Source organism: Pristiophorus japonicus, chromosome 15 (assembly GCF_044704955.1).
Source record: "Pristiophorus japonicus isolate sPriJap1 chromosome 15, sPriJap1.hap1, whole genome shotgun sequence".
Taxonomy (NCBI): Eukaryota; Metazoa; Chordata; class Chondrichthyes; family Pristiophoridae; genus Pristiophorus; species Pristiophorus japonicus.
The window spans coordinates 14,526,576-14,542,433 of record NC_091991.1 but is presented as its reverse complement, the minus strand read 5'-3'; the positions used below and the strand labels follow the sequence as shown (position 1 = coordinate 14,542,433).

General features: G+C 44.6%; 1 protein-coding gene across 1 annotated transcript in view; it reads left to right on the top strand.

Annotated features, from left to right (window-relative positions):
* cracr2aa (calcium release activated channel regulator 2Aa) overlaps nucleotides 1-15,858 on the top strand; it is a 75,981-nt gene that overhangs the window by 17,318 nt on the left and 42,805 nt on the right. The window contains exons 5-7 of the mRNA XM_070901567.1: nucleotides 2,974-3,064; nucleotides 3,192-3,284; nucleotides 12,579-12,766. Of these exons, the coding sequence (XP_070757668.1) occupies nucleotides 2,974-3,064; nucleotides 3,192-3,284; nucleotides 12,579-12,766 (372 nt within the window). The remainder of the gene's footprint in view (nucleotides 1-2,973; nucleotides 3,065-3,191; nucleotides 3,285-12,578; nucleotides 12,767-15,858) is intronic.

Sequence of the window (15,858 nt, the reverse complement as noted above, 5' to 3'; positions counted from 1 at the left end):
ATGAGAATATCCTATCTGTTCATGCAGTATCTGAATTTTTCTTCCATATCACCAATTCAACTGACCCCAGCAATAAATGTCACGATTATAGTAGTTTATACATTGATATTTTGCTGAGGGAAATGTAGTGGTCCAATCAAATGTACTGACTAGCAGCACAGGAGCTGATTGGCCTGGAGTGCATGATGCATGGTACAAATCTCAATTCCTCAAAGATGTCTCTCGGCAACATTAGATTCCAGGTTGAAGTGTCTGGTTTGAAATCTATCAAAGTACCTTGGCCTAGAAATCCGCGCACAGCCTGTTTTCACCGAGTGCCTGAGCCCCCTATCTGGCAGATAGAAAGTGTGTTCACATTGGGTAAGGGCATTGAACTGGTATCAGGATCACTTCGCCGGAAGTGTTTAAATGGGGGAATAATTTACTCAACTTAGAGTCCTGGTTATCCATTCTCGAACGCTCCAGCCCTTCATTCACCGTGAGCTGAACTCATTGGACATATCATGACACTCACGGGCAGGAAGTCCCCGCACAGGCGCTAGTTAAAGGCATTATCCACAACGTGCACGTTAGTTGCTGCTGGTTAACCTCTGGGTGTTTCTTGGCGTGTTTTATCAATTTGTGTAAAGGGCATTATACACCTCTTGAACAATGGATGCTCCAGCAAGACTGCCTTTGGGGCTGGAGGAGGACGGGGAGGGGGAGCAGTGAGGATGGGGCTGGAGGAGGAGGGAGAGCAGCGAGGATGGGGCTGGAGGAGGAGGGAGAACAGCGAGGATGGGGCTGGAGGAGGAGGGAGAGCAGCGAGGAGGGGGAGGAGGAGGAGGGAGAGCAGTGAGGATGGGGCTGGAGGAGACAAGTAAGGAAGGGGCTGGAGGAGGAGCTGCAAGGAAGGGACTGGAGGGGAGGGGGGTGAGTAAGGATGGGACTGGAGGAGGAGGAGGAGCAGCGAGGATGGGACTGGAGGGGGAGGGGGGCAGTAAGGATGGGACTGGAGGGGGAGGAGAGGGGGGAGATGGGGGGGCTGGAGGGGAGGGGGAGCAGTAAGGAAGACAATAGCAAGCAGGAACATCTGGGACAAGAGGGAGGAGGAGGACACTGAGCAGGAGGTCGTACCTGTAGTGGGTCTTCAGGGAAAACTTCGACATGAACTTTGTTGAGTAGCGATGTACAAAGAGCCTTTGCTTCATTGGGCTCTGTCGCCGGGCAATGTCAGCTACTGCGGTCACAACTCGAGCCTTATACCAGGGCACGGACAACACTGCCTGTGGCAGTGCAGATCACTAAAGCCCTTAACTTTTATGCCACAGGCTAATTTCAGGCTTCAGCAGGTGACCTCTGCAACACCTCCCAGTTCACAGTCCACTGCTGAACCAGGGAGGTCCCCAAGGCACTCTACAGCAGGAGGAACGCCTACAGTTCATTCCCCATAGATGGAGCAAAGCTGGACAGCTTTGGCCGCATGGCATGCTTCCCCAGGGAGCAAGGTAGAGGCGGGGCCAAGCGTGCCGGGTATCTTTCTGAATAGAAAGGGATTCCATTCTGTCACCATCCAGCTTATTTGCAATCACAGGTAGTGCATGTTAGTGACTCTTTCATCCTGCACCAGTTCTCTACGCCCCCTTTGTTCCAACCAGATTGTCGAGTCACAGATTGGCTGCTGGGAAACCAGGGCTGCAAAGCTGGCCTACGAGAGCCAGGCTACTGCCAGAAACGTCACCAAGCAGACAAGACAGTCTGTGAGCTTGAGCAATGCTTCCCCTGCCGGGGCCACGTGGGAGGAGCTTTGCAGTACGCACCCGGGGGAGTGGCAGTGGCTTCATGGAGCACAAACCTGCTGCCCCTCATTCAGTCCTCCCGCTACTGCCTCTCCACCAGTGCCCTTGCTGCTGCCAGCCAGTTAGCCAGCCCAGGCTGCTGCTGCTGCTGCCCATACTGAGATGTTGAGGGCCACAGCCGGGCCTTCTCAGCCCAGAGCTGATCGAGGTTGTCCACCAAGGCCATCTGCAGACTCCCTCACTCAATGTCAACAACCTTCCACCAGCCGTGCGGTAGCCACTGGGGTGACACAGCGTAGGAGCACTGGGACAGGCAAAGACTCAGGGAAGACAGGCACTGAGGGAATGCACAAGGGAGATTACATTACATTTGTGTGCAATATGGCAAGCTTTGATTTAAAAATTTGGTTTGGAGTGTTTATTTTGAGCTGGCTTTTATTTTTGCATTGTGGTGAAGTGGATGCCGTGATGGTCAGTGACTGTGGGGGATAGTCAGCATCGTCCTCCTGTGCAGCAGGGCTTGTACACAACATCACCTTCGGCAAGCTGGCCCCTGTGGCATTCACGCCCCGCCACAGCTCCTCAACTCTTGTGCCCGATGATTCATCACATGAAGACCCCATCTCCAGCCCACCCTCTAAACTATGCATGAAGCCCCGCCTCCGGCGTGCTTGGGCCCGCCCCTGTGTGACTCTGGGTGCAATCAGATTTCTCGTTCATTGTAATTAGAACTATAACTTGCAGAATGTTGCTGTTCCTCCCCTTTCTGTCAATCTGCACTCCTGATAATCGGCTATCGCCTTCTCTCTCTGTGTCTACCACTTACTATTCACAGCCAGACTTTGCAATTCATTAGCTACAACAAAGTCATAATCTTTCTTTAAGCCACAACATTGCGAGGATACACGCTCCACTCTGGTATTCAGCACCATGCAGGAAGAGGTAATAGCCAATCACGGTGAGAGTTCAAGGCCATAACTGGCTGTCTGAGTTAAGAAAATTTAAATGGGAAAGTTGGCAACTATTTGAAAAGGGAGAATGTTTGTATGTTTTGGACCAGCTCTTTAATTTCTCTGATTCTTGTATTTATCTCTCTGGGAGTTCAAGGTAACAACTCACTGAGTTGCGTTGCATTTGATTGATTTGAAACTAAATTGGGAATGTCGAAATCAGTAAATCTGCTGGTTGTTTGCAGAAAGGCAGCAGAGTATGGCGAAGAAATAAAGCATCTGTACGAGGAAATGGAGCAACAGATCACAAGTGAAAAGGACAGAATGTTTAACAAAGTAAGGACTTTAATTAAAAACACACAGGTGTGGTGAAATGTCATGTGTTTTGCATTACAGATTTGTATTAATTTCCAAAATAGACACTCAACTCTAATAGATTTTATACACGTTGTCTATTGGGCAGGATTCCGACTCGAAGTCACGCTGCCAAGAGCTGGAACGTAAGCTGAGAGTTAAAGAGCAAGAACAGGAGCAACTTACTCAGAAACACAAACAGGTAAACTGGCTACAATTACTGACCTCGCCCCTGATCGGCCTGGCTTTCATTTTCAGGTTCTGCCCCTTGTCCTGAACTCGCCCACCCAAAGGAAATAGTTTTTGTATATCCGTCCTATCAAATCCATTATCATTTTAAGCACCTTGATCAGATCATCCCTTAATCTCCTAAACTCGAGGGAACACAAGCCCAGTCAGTGCAACCTGTCCTCATAATGTCACCCTTTGAGCCCCGGTATCAGTCTGGTGAATCTGCACTGCTCCCCCTCCGAGACCAATAGACCCTTCCTGAGGGGCGGTGCCCAGAGCTGAACGCAGTGCTCCAGACGGGGTCTGATCAGAGCTGTATATAACTGCAGCATAACTTCCATCCCTTTTGTATTCCAGCCCCAAGATAAAGGCCCACATTCCATTGGCTTTTTAATTTATTTTTTGATGCCTGTCCACGAGCTTTTGGTGATTTCTGTATATGGACCCATGAATCTCTCTGCTCCTCCACAGTTCCTAGCTTCTCATCCTTTAGAAAATACTCTGAGCGATTGTTCTTGGGTCCAAAGTGTACATGTTCCCACATTCAACTTCATTTGCCACAGTGACATCCTCAAAAAATTAGTCACGCATGATTTTCCCTTGACCAATCCACACTGGTTCTCTGATCAGCTCATATTTGTTCAGCTGCTCAGTCACTCTGTCCCCAATGTTCCATAAGAATGTAAGAAATAGGAGCAGGAGTCGGCCACCTGGCCCCTCAAGCCTACTCCTCCATTCAATAAGATCATGGCTGATCTGATCATGGACTCAGCTCCACTTCCTTGTCCGCTCCCCATAAGCCTTTACTCCCTTATCGCTCAAAAATCTGTCTATCGCCCCCTTAATGACCCAGCCTCCACAGCTCTCTGGGACAGAGAATTCCACAGATTTACAACCCTCTGAGAGAAGAAATTATTCCTCATCTCAGTTTTAAATGGGCGGGTCCTTATTCTGAGACTATGCCTCCTAGTTTTATTTTTCCCTATGAGTGGAAATATCCTCTCTGCATCCACCTTGTTGAGCCCCCTCATTATCTTATATGTTTCAATAAGATCACCTCTCATTCTTCTGAACTCCAATGTGAATAGGCCCAACCTATCTTCATAAGTCAAGCCCCTCATTTCCGGAATCAACCTAGTAAACCTTCTCTTAACAGCCTCCAATGCAAGTATATCCTTCCTTAAATACGGAGACCAAAACCGTATGCAGTACTCTAGGTGTGGCCTCACCAATACCCTGTACAGTTGTAGCAGGACTTCTCTGCTTTTATACTCTATCCCCCTTGCAATAAAGGCCAACATTCCATTTGCCTTCCTGATTACTTGCTGTACCTGCATACTAACTTTTTGTGTTTCATGCACAAGGACCCCCAGGTCCCTCTGTACTGCAACACGTTGCAATTTTTCTCTATTTAAATTGTAATTTGCTTTTCTATTTTTTCTGCCAAAGTGGATAACCTCAAATCTTCCCACAATATACTCCATCTGCCAGATTTTTGCCCACTCACTTAGCCTGTCTATATCCCTTTACAGATATTTTGTGTCCTCCTCACAATTTGCTTTCCCACCCATCTTTGTATCATCAATAAACTTGGCTACATTACACTCGGTCCCTTCATCCAATTCATTAATATAGGTTGTAAATATTTGAGGCCCCAGCACCGATCCCTGCGGCATCCCACTATTTACTGTTTGCCAACCGGAAAATGACCCATTTATCCCGATTCTGTTTTCTGTTAGTTAGCCAATCCTCTATCCATGCTAATATATTACCCCTAAACCCGCAAACTTTTATCTTGTGCAGTAACCTTTTATGTGGTACCTTAACGAGTGCCTTCTGGAAATCCAAATATACCACATCCGCTGGTTCCCCTTTATCCACCCAATCGTTACATCCTCAAAGAGCTTCAGCAAATTTGTCAAACATGATTTGCATTTCATAAAACCATGCTGACTCTGCTTGATTGAATTATGCTTTTCCAAATGTCCTGCTCCTGCTTCCTTAATAATAGACTCCAGCATTTTCCCAATAACAGATGTTAGGCTAACAGATCTATCTATAGTTTCCTGCTTTTTGTATGCCTCCTTTTTTAAATAGGAGTGTTACATTTGTGGTTTATCAATCTGTTGGGATTGCCCCAGAATCCAGGGAACTTTGGTCGATTACAACCAATGCATCCACTATCTCTGCAGCCACCTCCTTTTAAGACCCAAGGATGTAAGCCATCAGGTCCAGGGGACTTGTCCGCCTAATTTAGTCCCATTATTTTACTGAGTACTACTTCATTAGTGATAGTGATTGTATTAAGTTCCTCCCTCCCTATAGCCCCCTGAAGTCCACTATTGGGATGTTTTTAGTGTCTTCTACCGTGAAGACCGATAGAAATTATTTGTTCAACATCTCTACCATTTCCCTATTCTTCATTATTTATTCCCCAGTCTCAACCTCTCAGGATCAAAGTTTACTTTAGTCACTCTTTTCCTTTTTATGTACCTGTAGAAACTCTTAATATCTGTTATATTTCGTGCTAGTTTACTTTCATAATCTATCTTCCCTCTCTATCATTTTTTAGTCGTTCTTTGCTGGCTTTTAAAAGTTTCCCAATCCTCTTGCCTCCCACTCATCTTGGCCACATTGTATGCCCTTGTTTTCAATTTGATACCATCCCTTATTTCCTTAGTTAGCCACGGATGGTTATCCCTTCTCTTACAGTCTTTCCTTCTCATTGGGATATATTTTTGTTGTGAGTTAGAAAATATCTCCTTTATATGTCTGCCACTGCTCATCAACTGTCCCATACTTTAATCTATTTTCCCAGTCCACGTTAGCCAATTCAGCCCTCATACCTTTGTAAGGCAGGAGGGTGGGAACCTTTGCAGGGAGACAGAGGGAAGAAGAATGGGGGAAAAAGCAAAAGATAGAAAGAAGAAAAGTAAAAGTGGAGGGTAGAGAAACCCAAGGCAAAAAAGGCCACATTACAGCAAAATCCTAAAGGGCAATGGGTGTTAAAAAGACAAGCCCAAAGGCTCTGTACCTCAATGCGAGGAGTATTCGGAATAAGGTGGACGAATTAACTGCGCAGATAGCAATTAACGGATATGATGTAATTGGCATCACGGAGACATGGCTCCAGGGTGACCAAGGCTAGGAACTCACCATCCAGGGGTATTCAACATTTAGGAAAGATAGACAGAAAGGAAAAGGAAGTGGGGTGGCGTTGCTGGTTAAAGAGGAAATTAATGCAATAGTAAGGAAGGACATTAGCTTGGATGATGTGGAATCTGTATGGGTGGAGCTACGGAATACCAAAGGGCAGAAAACGCTAGTGGGAATTGTGTACAGACCATCAAACAGTAGTAATGAGGATGGGGACAGCATCAAACAAGAAATTAGGGATGCGTGCAATAAAGGTACAGCAGTTATCATGGGCGACTTTAATCTACATATTGACTAGCCTAACCAAACTGGTAGCAATGCGGTGGAGGAGGATTTCCTGGAGTGTATTAGGGATGGTTTTCTCGACCAATATGTCAAGGAACCAACTAGAGGGCTGGCCATCCTAGAACTGGGTGATGTGTAATGAGAAAGGACTAATTAACAATCTTGTTGTGCAAGGCCCCTTGGGGAAGAGTGACCATAATGTGGTATAATTCTTTATTAAGATGGAGAGTGACACAGTTAATTCAGAGACTAGGGTCCTGAACTTGGGGAAAGGTAACTTCGATGAAATGAGATGTGAATTGGCTAGAATAGATTGGCGAGTGATACTTAAAGGGTTGACAGTGGATAGACAATGGCAAACATTTAAAGATCACATGGATGAACTTCAACAATTGTATGTCCCTCTCTGGAGTAAAAATAAAACTGGGAAGGTGGCTCAACTGTGGCAAACAAGGGAAATTAAGAATAGTGTTAAATCTAAGGAAGAGGCACATAAATTGGCCAGAAAAAGCAGCAAACCTGAGGACTGGGAGAATTTTGTAATACACCAGAGGAGGACAAAGGGTTTAATTAGGAGGGGGAAAATAGAATATGAGAGGAAGCTTGCTGAGAACATAACAGCTGATTGCAAAAGCTTCCATAGATATGTGAAGAGAAAAAGATTAGTGAAAACAAACGTAGGTCCCTTGCAGTCCGATTCAGATGAATTTATAACGGGGAACAAAGAAATGGTGGATCAGTTAAACAAATACTTTGGTTCTGTCTTCACAAAGTAAGACACAAATAATCTGCCGGAAATACTAGGGGACCGAGGGTCTAGTGACAAGGAGGAACTGAAGGATATCCTTATGAGGTGGGAAATTGTGTTAGGGAAATTGATGGGATTGAAGGCCGATAAATCCCTGGGGCCTGATAGTCTGCATCCCAGAGTACTTAAGGAAGTGGCCATTGAAATAGTGGATGCGTTGGCGATCATTTTCCAACAGTCTATCGACTCTGGATCAATTCCTATGGACTGGAGGGTAGCTAATGTAACACCACTGTTTAAAAAAGGAAGGAGACAGAAAACGGGTATTTATAGACTGGTTTGCCTGACATCAGTAGTGGGGAAAATGTTGGAATCAATTATTAAAGATGAAATAGCAGCGCATTTGGAAAGCAGTGACAGGATCGGTCCAAGTCAGCATGGATTTATGAAAGGGAAATCATGCTTGACAAATCTTCTGGAATTTTTTGAAGATGTAACTAGTAGAGTGGACAAGGGAGAACCAGTGGATGTGGTGTATTTGAACTTTCAAAAGGCTTTGACAAGGTCCCACACAAGGGATTGGTGTGCAAAATCAAAGCACATTTAATTGGGGGTAATGTACAGATGTGGATAGAGAACTGGTTGGCAGACAGGAAGCAGAGAGTCGGGATAAATGGGTCCTTTTCAGAATGGCAGGCAGTGACTGGTGGAGTGCCGCAGGGCTCAGTGCTGGGACCCCAACTATTTACAATATACATTAATGATTTAGATGAAGGAATTGAATGTAATATCTCCAAGTTTGCAGATGACACTAAACTGGCGGTGTGAGCTGTGAGGAGGATGCTAAGAGACTGCAGGGTGACTGGACAGGTTAGGTGAGTGGGCAAATGCATGGCAGATGCAGTATAATGTGGATAAATGTGAGGTCATCCACTTTGGGGGCAAAAACACGAAGGCAGAATATTATCTGAATGGCGGCAGATTAGGAAAGGGGGAGGTGCAACGAGACCTGGGTGTCATGGTACATCAGTCATTGAAAGTTGGCACGCAGGTACAGCAGGCAGTGAAAAAGGCAAATGGTATGTTGGCCTTCATAGCTAGGGGATTTGAGTATAGGAGCAGGGAGGTCTTACTGCAGTTGTACAGGGGCTTGGTGAGGCCTCACCTGGAATATTGTGTTCAGTTTTGGTCTCCTAATCTGAGGAAGGATGTTCTTGCTATTGAGGGTGTGCAGCGAATGTTCATCAGACTGATTCCTGGGATGACAGGACTGACATATGAGGAGAGACTGGATCAACTGGGCCTTTATACACTGGAGTTTAGAAGGATGAGAGGGGATCTTATAGAAACTTACAAGATTCTGACGGGACTGGACAGGTTAGATGCGGGAAGAATGTTCCCGATGATGGGGAAGTCCAGAACCAGGGGACACAGTCTTACGATAAGGGGTAGGCCATTTAGGACTGAAATGAGGAGAAACTTCTTCACTCAGAGCTGTTAGCCTGTGGAATTCCCTACCGTAGAGAGTTGTTGATGCCAGTTCATTGGATATATTCAAGAGGGAGTTAGATACAGACCTTATGGCTAAAGGGATCAAGGAGTATGGAGAGAAAGCAGACAAGGGGTACTGAGGGAACGATCAGCCATGATCTTATTGAACGATGGTGCAGGATCAAAGGGCAGAATGGCCTACTCCTGCACCTATTTACTATGTTTCTCGTCTCCTTTATTTAGGCTTAGGACACTGGTTTGAGATCCAACTTTTTCACCCCCCAACTGAATTTGAAATTCAACCATGCTATGTTCACTCATCCCTAGAGGATCCTTTGCTACGCGATCATTTATTAATCCTGTCTCATTATACAGCACCAGATCCAAGGTAGCCTGCCTGTTTGGTTCCGTAACGTACTGTTCAAGGAAACTGTCCCGGATACACTCTATGAACTCTTCCTCAAGGCTACCCTGGCTAATTTGCTTTGTCCAATCAATATGAAGGTTAAAATCGCCCATGATTATTGCCGTTCCTTTATTACAAGCTTCCATTATTTCTTGATTTATATTCCGTCCAACAGTGTAGCTACTGTTAGGGGGCCTATAGACTACGCCCACCAGCGACTTTTTCCCCTTATTATTCCTTCTCTCCACCCAAACTGATTCAACATCTTGATCCTCTGAGCCAATATTGTTTCTCACTAATGCACTGATCCCATCCTTTATTAACAGAGCTACCCCGCCTCCCTTTCCTTTCTGTCTGTCCTTCCGCATTGTCAAATACCCCTGAATATTTAGTTCCCAGTCCTGGTCACCTTGCAACCATGGGTCTGTAATGGCTATCAGATCATACCCATTTGTATATATTTTGTTACGAATGCTACGTGCATTCAGATAAAGAGCTTTTAAATTTGTTTTTTTACTATTTTTTTTCCTGCTTCGATCCCACTTCCTGATTCACCTTTATGTTTATACATTCGATCCCTTTCTGGCACGCTCTGGTTTTTATTTCCCCCAGTGCTACCCTGCTCTATTGACTTCTCCTTATTCTTTGACTTTTTAAATGTTTGCTCACCTGAATCCTACCCCCCTCCCCCACTAATTAGTTTAAAGCCCTCTCTACAGCCCTATTTATTTGATTTTCCAGGACTCTAGTCCCAGCACGGTCTAAGTGGAGCAGTCCGAACGGAACAGCTCCCTCTTTCCCCGATACTGGTGCCAGTGTCCCACGAACCAAAACCCATTTCTCCCACACCAGCCTTTGAGCCACGTGTTTAACTCTTTGATTCCAGCTTCTCCAGTCCCTCCACATAACTGAAGTTCCCCATCCCTGGTACCATCGTGGTAAACCTCCTTTGTACAGTCTTCCTAAAATGGGATGCCCATAATTGTCCGCAATACTCCAGAGATTTATGAAGGTTTAGCATGACTTCCTTGTTTTTGTATTCAGTGCCTCTATTTACAAAGCCAAGTATCCCACATGCTTTCTTAACCACTTGCCTTGCCACCTTCAAAGATTTGTGAATATGTGCCCCAGATTCCTCTGCTCCTGCACCCTCTCGAAATAGTACCATTTAGATTATCCTGCCTCTCCATGTTGTTTCTCCACACTTCTCTGCAGGATTAAATTGCATCTGCCATCTGCCTGCCCATTTCACCAGTCCGCCTGTGTCCTCATGAAGGCTGCGACTATTCTACTCACTATTCACTACACTGCCAAAGTTTGTATCATCCGAAACTTTGAAATTGTACTCCCTGTTCCCAAGTCCAGCTCATTCATATATAACAAGAAAAGCAATGGTCCTAATACCAACCCCTAGGGGACCCCACTTCTCTCCAGTCATAAAAAAATGTGTTCACCATTACTCTCTGCCTCCTATCCCTTAGCCAATTATGTACCCAAGTTACCATCGTACCTGTAATACCATGTGCTTCTATTTTCCAAATAAGTCTGTTATGCGATATTTTATCAGATGCTTTTGAAGTCCATATATAACAACATCAATCGTGACTTTAAAAAGGGAATTGGATCAGTACCTTAAGGAACATTTTTTTGCAGGGCTACAGGGCAAGGGCATGGGAATGTGACTAGCTGAAATGAGAGCCAGCATGAACTCGGCGGGCCGAATGGCCTCCTGTGCTATAAACATTCTATGATTCTATCTACTGCATTACCTTAATCAACCCTCTCTGTTACTTCATCAAAGAACTCACCAATCAGATTAGACAGACACAAGTTACCTTTAACAAATCCGTGCTGGCTGTCCCTTATTAACCCATGATTCTCCAAGTGAGATTTAATTGGCCTGTAGTTACCAGGTTTTTTTAAACAGGGCAATGTTACTGTGAAATACATGTCTTTAATTTAATTAAATGCTACAGAATCCAGTTGACAGGAAAACTGAATGGAAAACGCGACAAAGTGTGGGCAAAGCACATGATGTGAGTTTGTCGATGGGAAGTAAGCAGAGATATAAGATTTGTAATATATTAATCTTGTATCTGTGTGCATTCATTTCAATGATAGTGCTCCCAGTGGCGGCTCGACAGCAGCACCACTGGTGGGAAGCTGTAATTACAATGTCACATAAATCTGGATATCGAAATTTATAATGGAAATAAAGAAAAGTAAGGACAGAATATACGACATTAAGATGAAGATTTATTTGCACACTATGTCACGTAGCACCACAAATGTTCTGTATTGTAATCGATGTGTGCCTCACTTCCCCTGACGATTACACCATGTCTCGATGTCCTGTGTGTAATCCCACGGCATGATATTAAAAATCTTGCCTCTGAATGCACTTCCTATCTGCAAAACATGACTTCCTGTTGTCCCTCTTTTGTGTCAACTTTATACCATGATATAGTTGCCACATTAGTAATGTATTTTGCCTATTTAAACCTGCCGCTCTGTAATTGCACAATCTGACCTATTTGTGCCTTTTCCCTCAAAACTTTCAAAATGTTTCACCTGAAAACCTTTTTCTCAGTTGCTGACATTTGTGCTGAAGGGATAGTTATCCATAGATTCTGGTGATTTGTTCTCCGTTGTTTATCCCAGATACATTTTTATTGCTTGTTTCTCAAAGAAAAAGTTTGTGTGAGAGAGGGAAAGAAAAATTAATTTACCTCAAAGTATATTAAGCCTCACCACGCCTTGTCATGTCACACACCACTGTAACCGTGTAAAACCCACCCATTATTCTGCTGCAGTGTAGAGTGTATTCGTTTAAGGATGTAAGGTCCAATGTGAGTGAACAGGATAAGTAAGAGGCTGTGACATTTGTACATTCCAAACAAGTGCCAGTGTCCCTTGATTTCTAGCAATGTTTGTACTTTTAAAGCTTGTTCATTCATTCCAAGTTGAACTATCTGTGTTCGTCAAATTAATTATGAGTTGACTTGACATGTTCTGTAAACAAAGTTTTATTTTGTTCTCGGATGCGGGTGATGTTAGTGAAGCTCCATTTATCGTCCATTCTAAAGCAAAGCTGTGTAATGTTAACACTGGGTTAGTGCCCCAGAGTCCAGAGAAAATGCCGGCCCAATTTCATTGTCTCTCTTGTGGACCCACGCCAGTTGGTGAGACAGTGTGCGGAGCTCCTCAGTGAGAAGCAAGTGTCCAAGATGGAGAATCAGAGGCTAAACGAGATCAACGAGGAGTTGGAGAAAGATCTCCAGCATGCGAGTGCTGACCTGCTGGGTGCTCAGCATCAAGTACAGGATCTGCAGGAGGAAACATCCCGCGTGCAGGAGGAAAGAGAAATGTGAGTCCCCCTGACAATAGGTCTTTGATAACATGAAATGGGCTTTGAACCTCGAAATGTATTAGAAAATACATAATGAAGCTAACCAGGGTGATTTCCTTGACTAGTTTCGATCGCCTGGATGGGTCGGAGAGGAATTTTCCCCAGATTTTTTTTCCCCCAATTGGCCTGGGTTTTTATCTTTTTTTGCCTCTCACAGGAGATCGCATGGCTCTAGTTGGGGTGGAGTGTAGAATGTTTCGGTGCAAGGGGTCTCGCAGTTGTATGGGGCAGACTGGTTGGGCCAGGTGCTCTTTACCTTTCCGCCATTGTTCATTGTTCATAGGTTTATATGTAACCTTCAGGGCTGCCGACCAAGGGCCATGCGGACATGATGGGCCAAAATGGCCTCCTTCTGCGCTGTAAATTTCTATGTTGCTATGCGATGTATAATTAGAACTCCTAATATTGAAATCCTATTGTCATTTGCTTTCTAGATCATTTTTTGGTTTGTAGTAAATAACATTTTTCATTTTGTGTATTCCTAATTATTTAAAACTGTGTTGATCTGATACCTTTTAAGTTCCAGGAGGTTCTCATGCAGCAACCAATATTATCTTTTAAAACAAGAATCTACTTCAATGGTATGATAGGGTCAAAGATCCAAAAAAGCTGTTTAAACCCACAGGAAGTAAAGAGGCAATTGAGGTAATTGGGCAAGTTTTTTTGCACGCTGTCACTCTCCGATTCAGTTCATATACCTTCAGTCCTAAATTTAATTCAATCTGCCTCAGCTGCCCAGCCAGGCAAAAAGTGCAGAAGTTGTGAAAATGGTTAATACTGATTGATAAAGTGCCCGAGTTTGGTCGACTTACCGTCAGCTGACGTCGAGCTTTTTCGGCGGTCTCAGTGTTTTCTGGGCGCTCTCCCCTCCGAGCGAGTTTGGTCAGGTCCTCACACCGGCGGGGAGAGCAGACCGCTGGGGAACGCCGGTGTGCAATGCTGACAAAAGTCCTCTCGCCCGCTCCCTCCCCAGATTGGTCCGGGCAGTCCTCTGCTCCAGCAGCAAAAGAGACCGCCACATGGAGGCAGGTTTTACCTGAACGGTAACCTAGAAACATAGAAAATAGGTGCAGGAGTAGGCCATTCGGCCCTTCGAGCCTGCATCACCATTCAATATGATCATAGCTGATCATTCAACTTCAGTACCCCATTCCTGCTTTCTCTCCATACCCCTTGATCCCTTTAGCCGTAAGGGCCACATCTAACTCTGTTTTGAATATATCTAATGAACTGGCCTCAACAACTTTCTGTGGTAGAGAATTCCACAGGTTCACCACTCTCTGAGTGAAGAAGTTTCTCCTCATCTCAGTCCCAAATGGCTTACCCTTTATCCTTAGACTGTGACCCCTGGTTCTGCACTTCTCCGACATCGGGAACATTCTTCCTGCATCTAACCTGTCCAATGCCGTCAGAATTTTATATGTTTCTATGAGATCCCCTCTCATTCTTCTAAATTCCAGCGAATATAAGCCAAGTCGATCCAGTCTTTCTTCATATGTCAGTCCTGCCATCCTGGGAATCAGTCTGGTGAACCTTCGCTACACTCCCTCAATAGCAAGAATGTCCTTCCTCAGATTAGGAGACCAAAACTGTACACACTATTCAAATTGTGGCCTCACCAAGGCCCTATACATCTGCAGTAAGACCTCCCTGCTCCGATACTCAAATCCTCTCGCTATGAAGGCCAACATGCCATTTGCCTTCTTCACCGCCTGCTGTACCTGTATGCCAACTTTCAATGACTTATGTACCATGACACCCAGGTCTCGTTGCACCTCTCCTTTTCCTAATCTGTCACCATTCAGATAATAATCTGCCTTCCTGTTTTTGTCACCAAAGTGGATAACCTCACATTTATCCACATTATACTGCATCTGCCATGCATTTGCCCACTCACCTAACATGTCCAAGTCACCTGCAGCCTCTTAGCATCCTCCTCACAGCTCACACTGCCACCCAGCTTAGTGTCATCTGCAAACTTGGAGATATTACTCTCAATTCCTTCGTCTAAATCATTAATGTATATTGTAAATAGCTGGGGTCCCAGCACTGAACCTTGTGGTACCCCACTAGTCACTGCCTGTCATTCTGAAAAGGACCCGTTTATTCCTACTCTTTGCTTCCTGTCTGCCACCGGTTCTCTATCCTCATCAGTACATTACCCCCAATACCATGTGCTTTAATTTTGCACACTAATCTCTTGTATGGGACCTTGTCAAAAGCCTTTTGAAAGTCCAAATACACCATATCCACTGGTTCTCCCTTGTCCACTCTACCAGTTACATCCTCAAAAAATTCTAGATTTGTCGAGTATGATTTCCCTTTCATAAATCCATGCTGACTTGGGCTGATCCTGTCACTGCTTTCCAAATGCGCTGCTATTGCATCTTTAATAATTGATTCCAACATTTTCCCCACTACCGATGTCAGGCTAACAAGTCTATAATTCCCTGTTTTCTCCCTCCCTCTTTTAAAAAGTGGGGTTAGATTAACTATCCTCCAATCTATAGGAACTGATTCAGAGTCTATAGAATGTTGGAAAATGACCACCAATGCATCCACTATTTCTAGCGCCACTTCCTTAAATACTCTGGGATGCAGACTATCAGGCCCTGGGGATTTATCGGCCTTCAATCCCCTCAATTTCCCTAACACCATTTCCTGACTAATAAGGATTTCCTTCCATTCCTCCTTCTCGCTAGACCCTCGGTCCCCTAGTACTTCCTTAGTGAAGACAGAACCAAAGTATGTGTTTAACTGGTCTGCCATTTCTTTGTTCCCCATTATAAATTAACCTGATTCTGACTGCAAGGGACCTACATTTGTCTTCACTAATCTTTTTCTCTTCGCTTATTTATAGAAGCTTTTGCAGTCAGTTTTTATGTTCCCTGCAAGCTTACTCTCATACTCTATTTTCACCGTCATAATTAAACCCTTTGTCCTCCTCTGCTGAATTCTAAATTTCTCCCAGTCCTCAGGTTTGCTGCTTTTTCTGGCCAATTTATATGCCTCTTCCTTGTATTTAACACGATCCCTAATTTCCCTTGTTA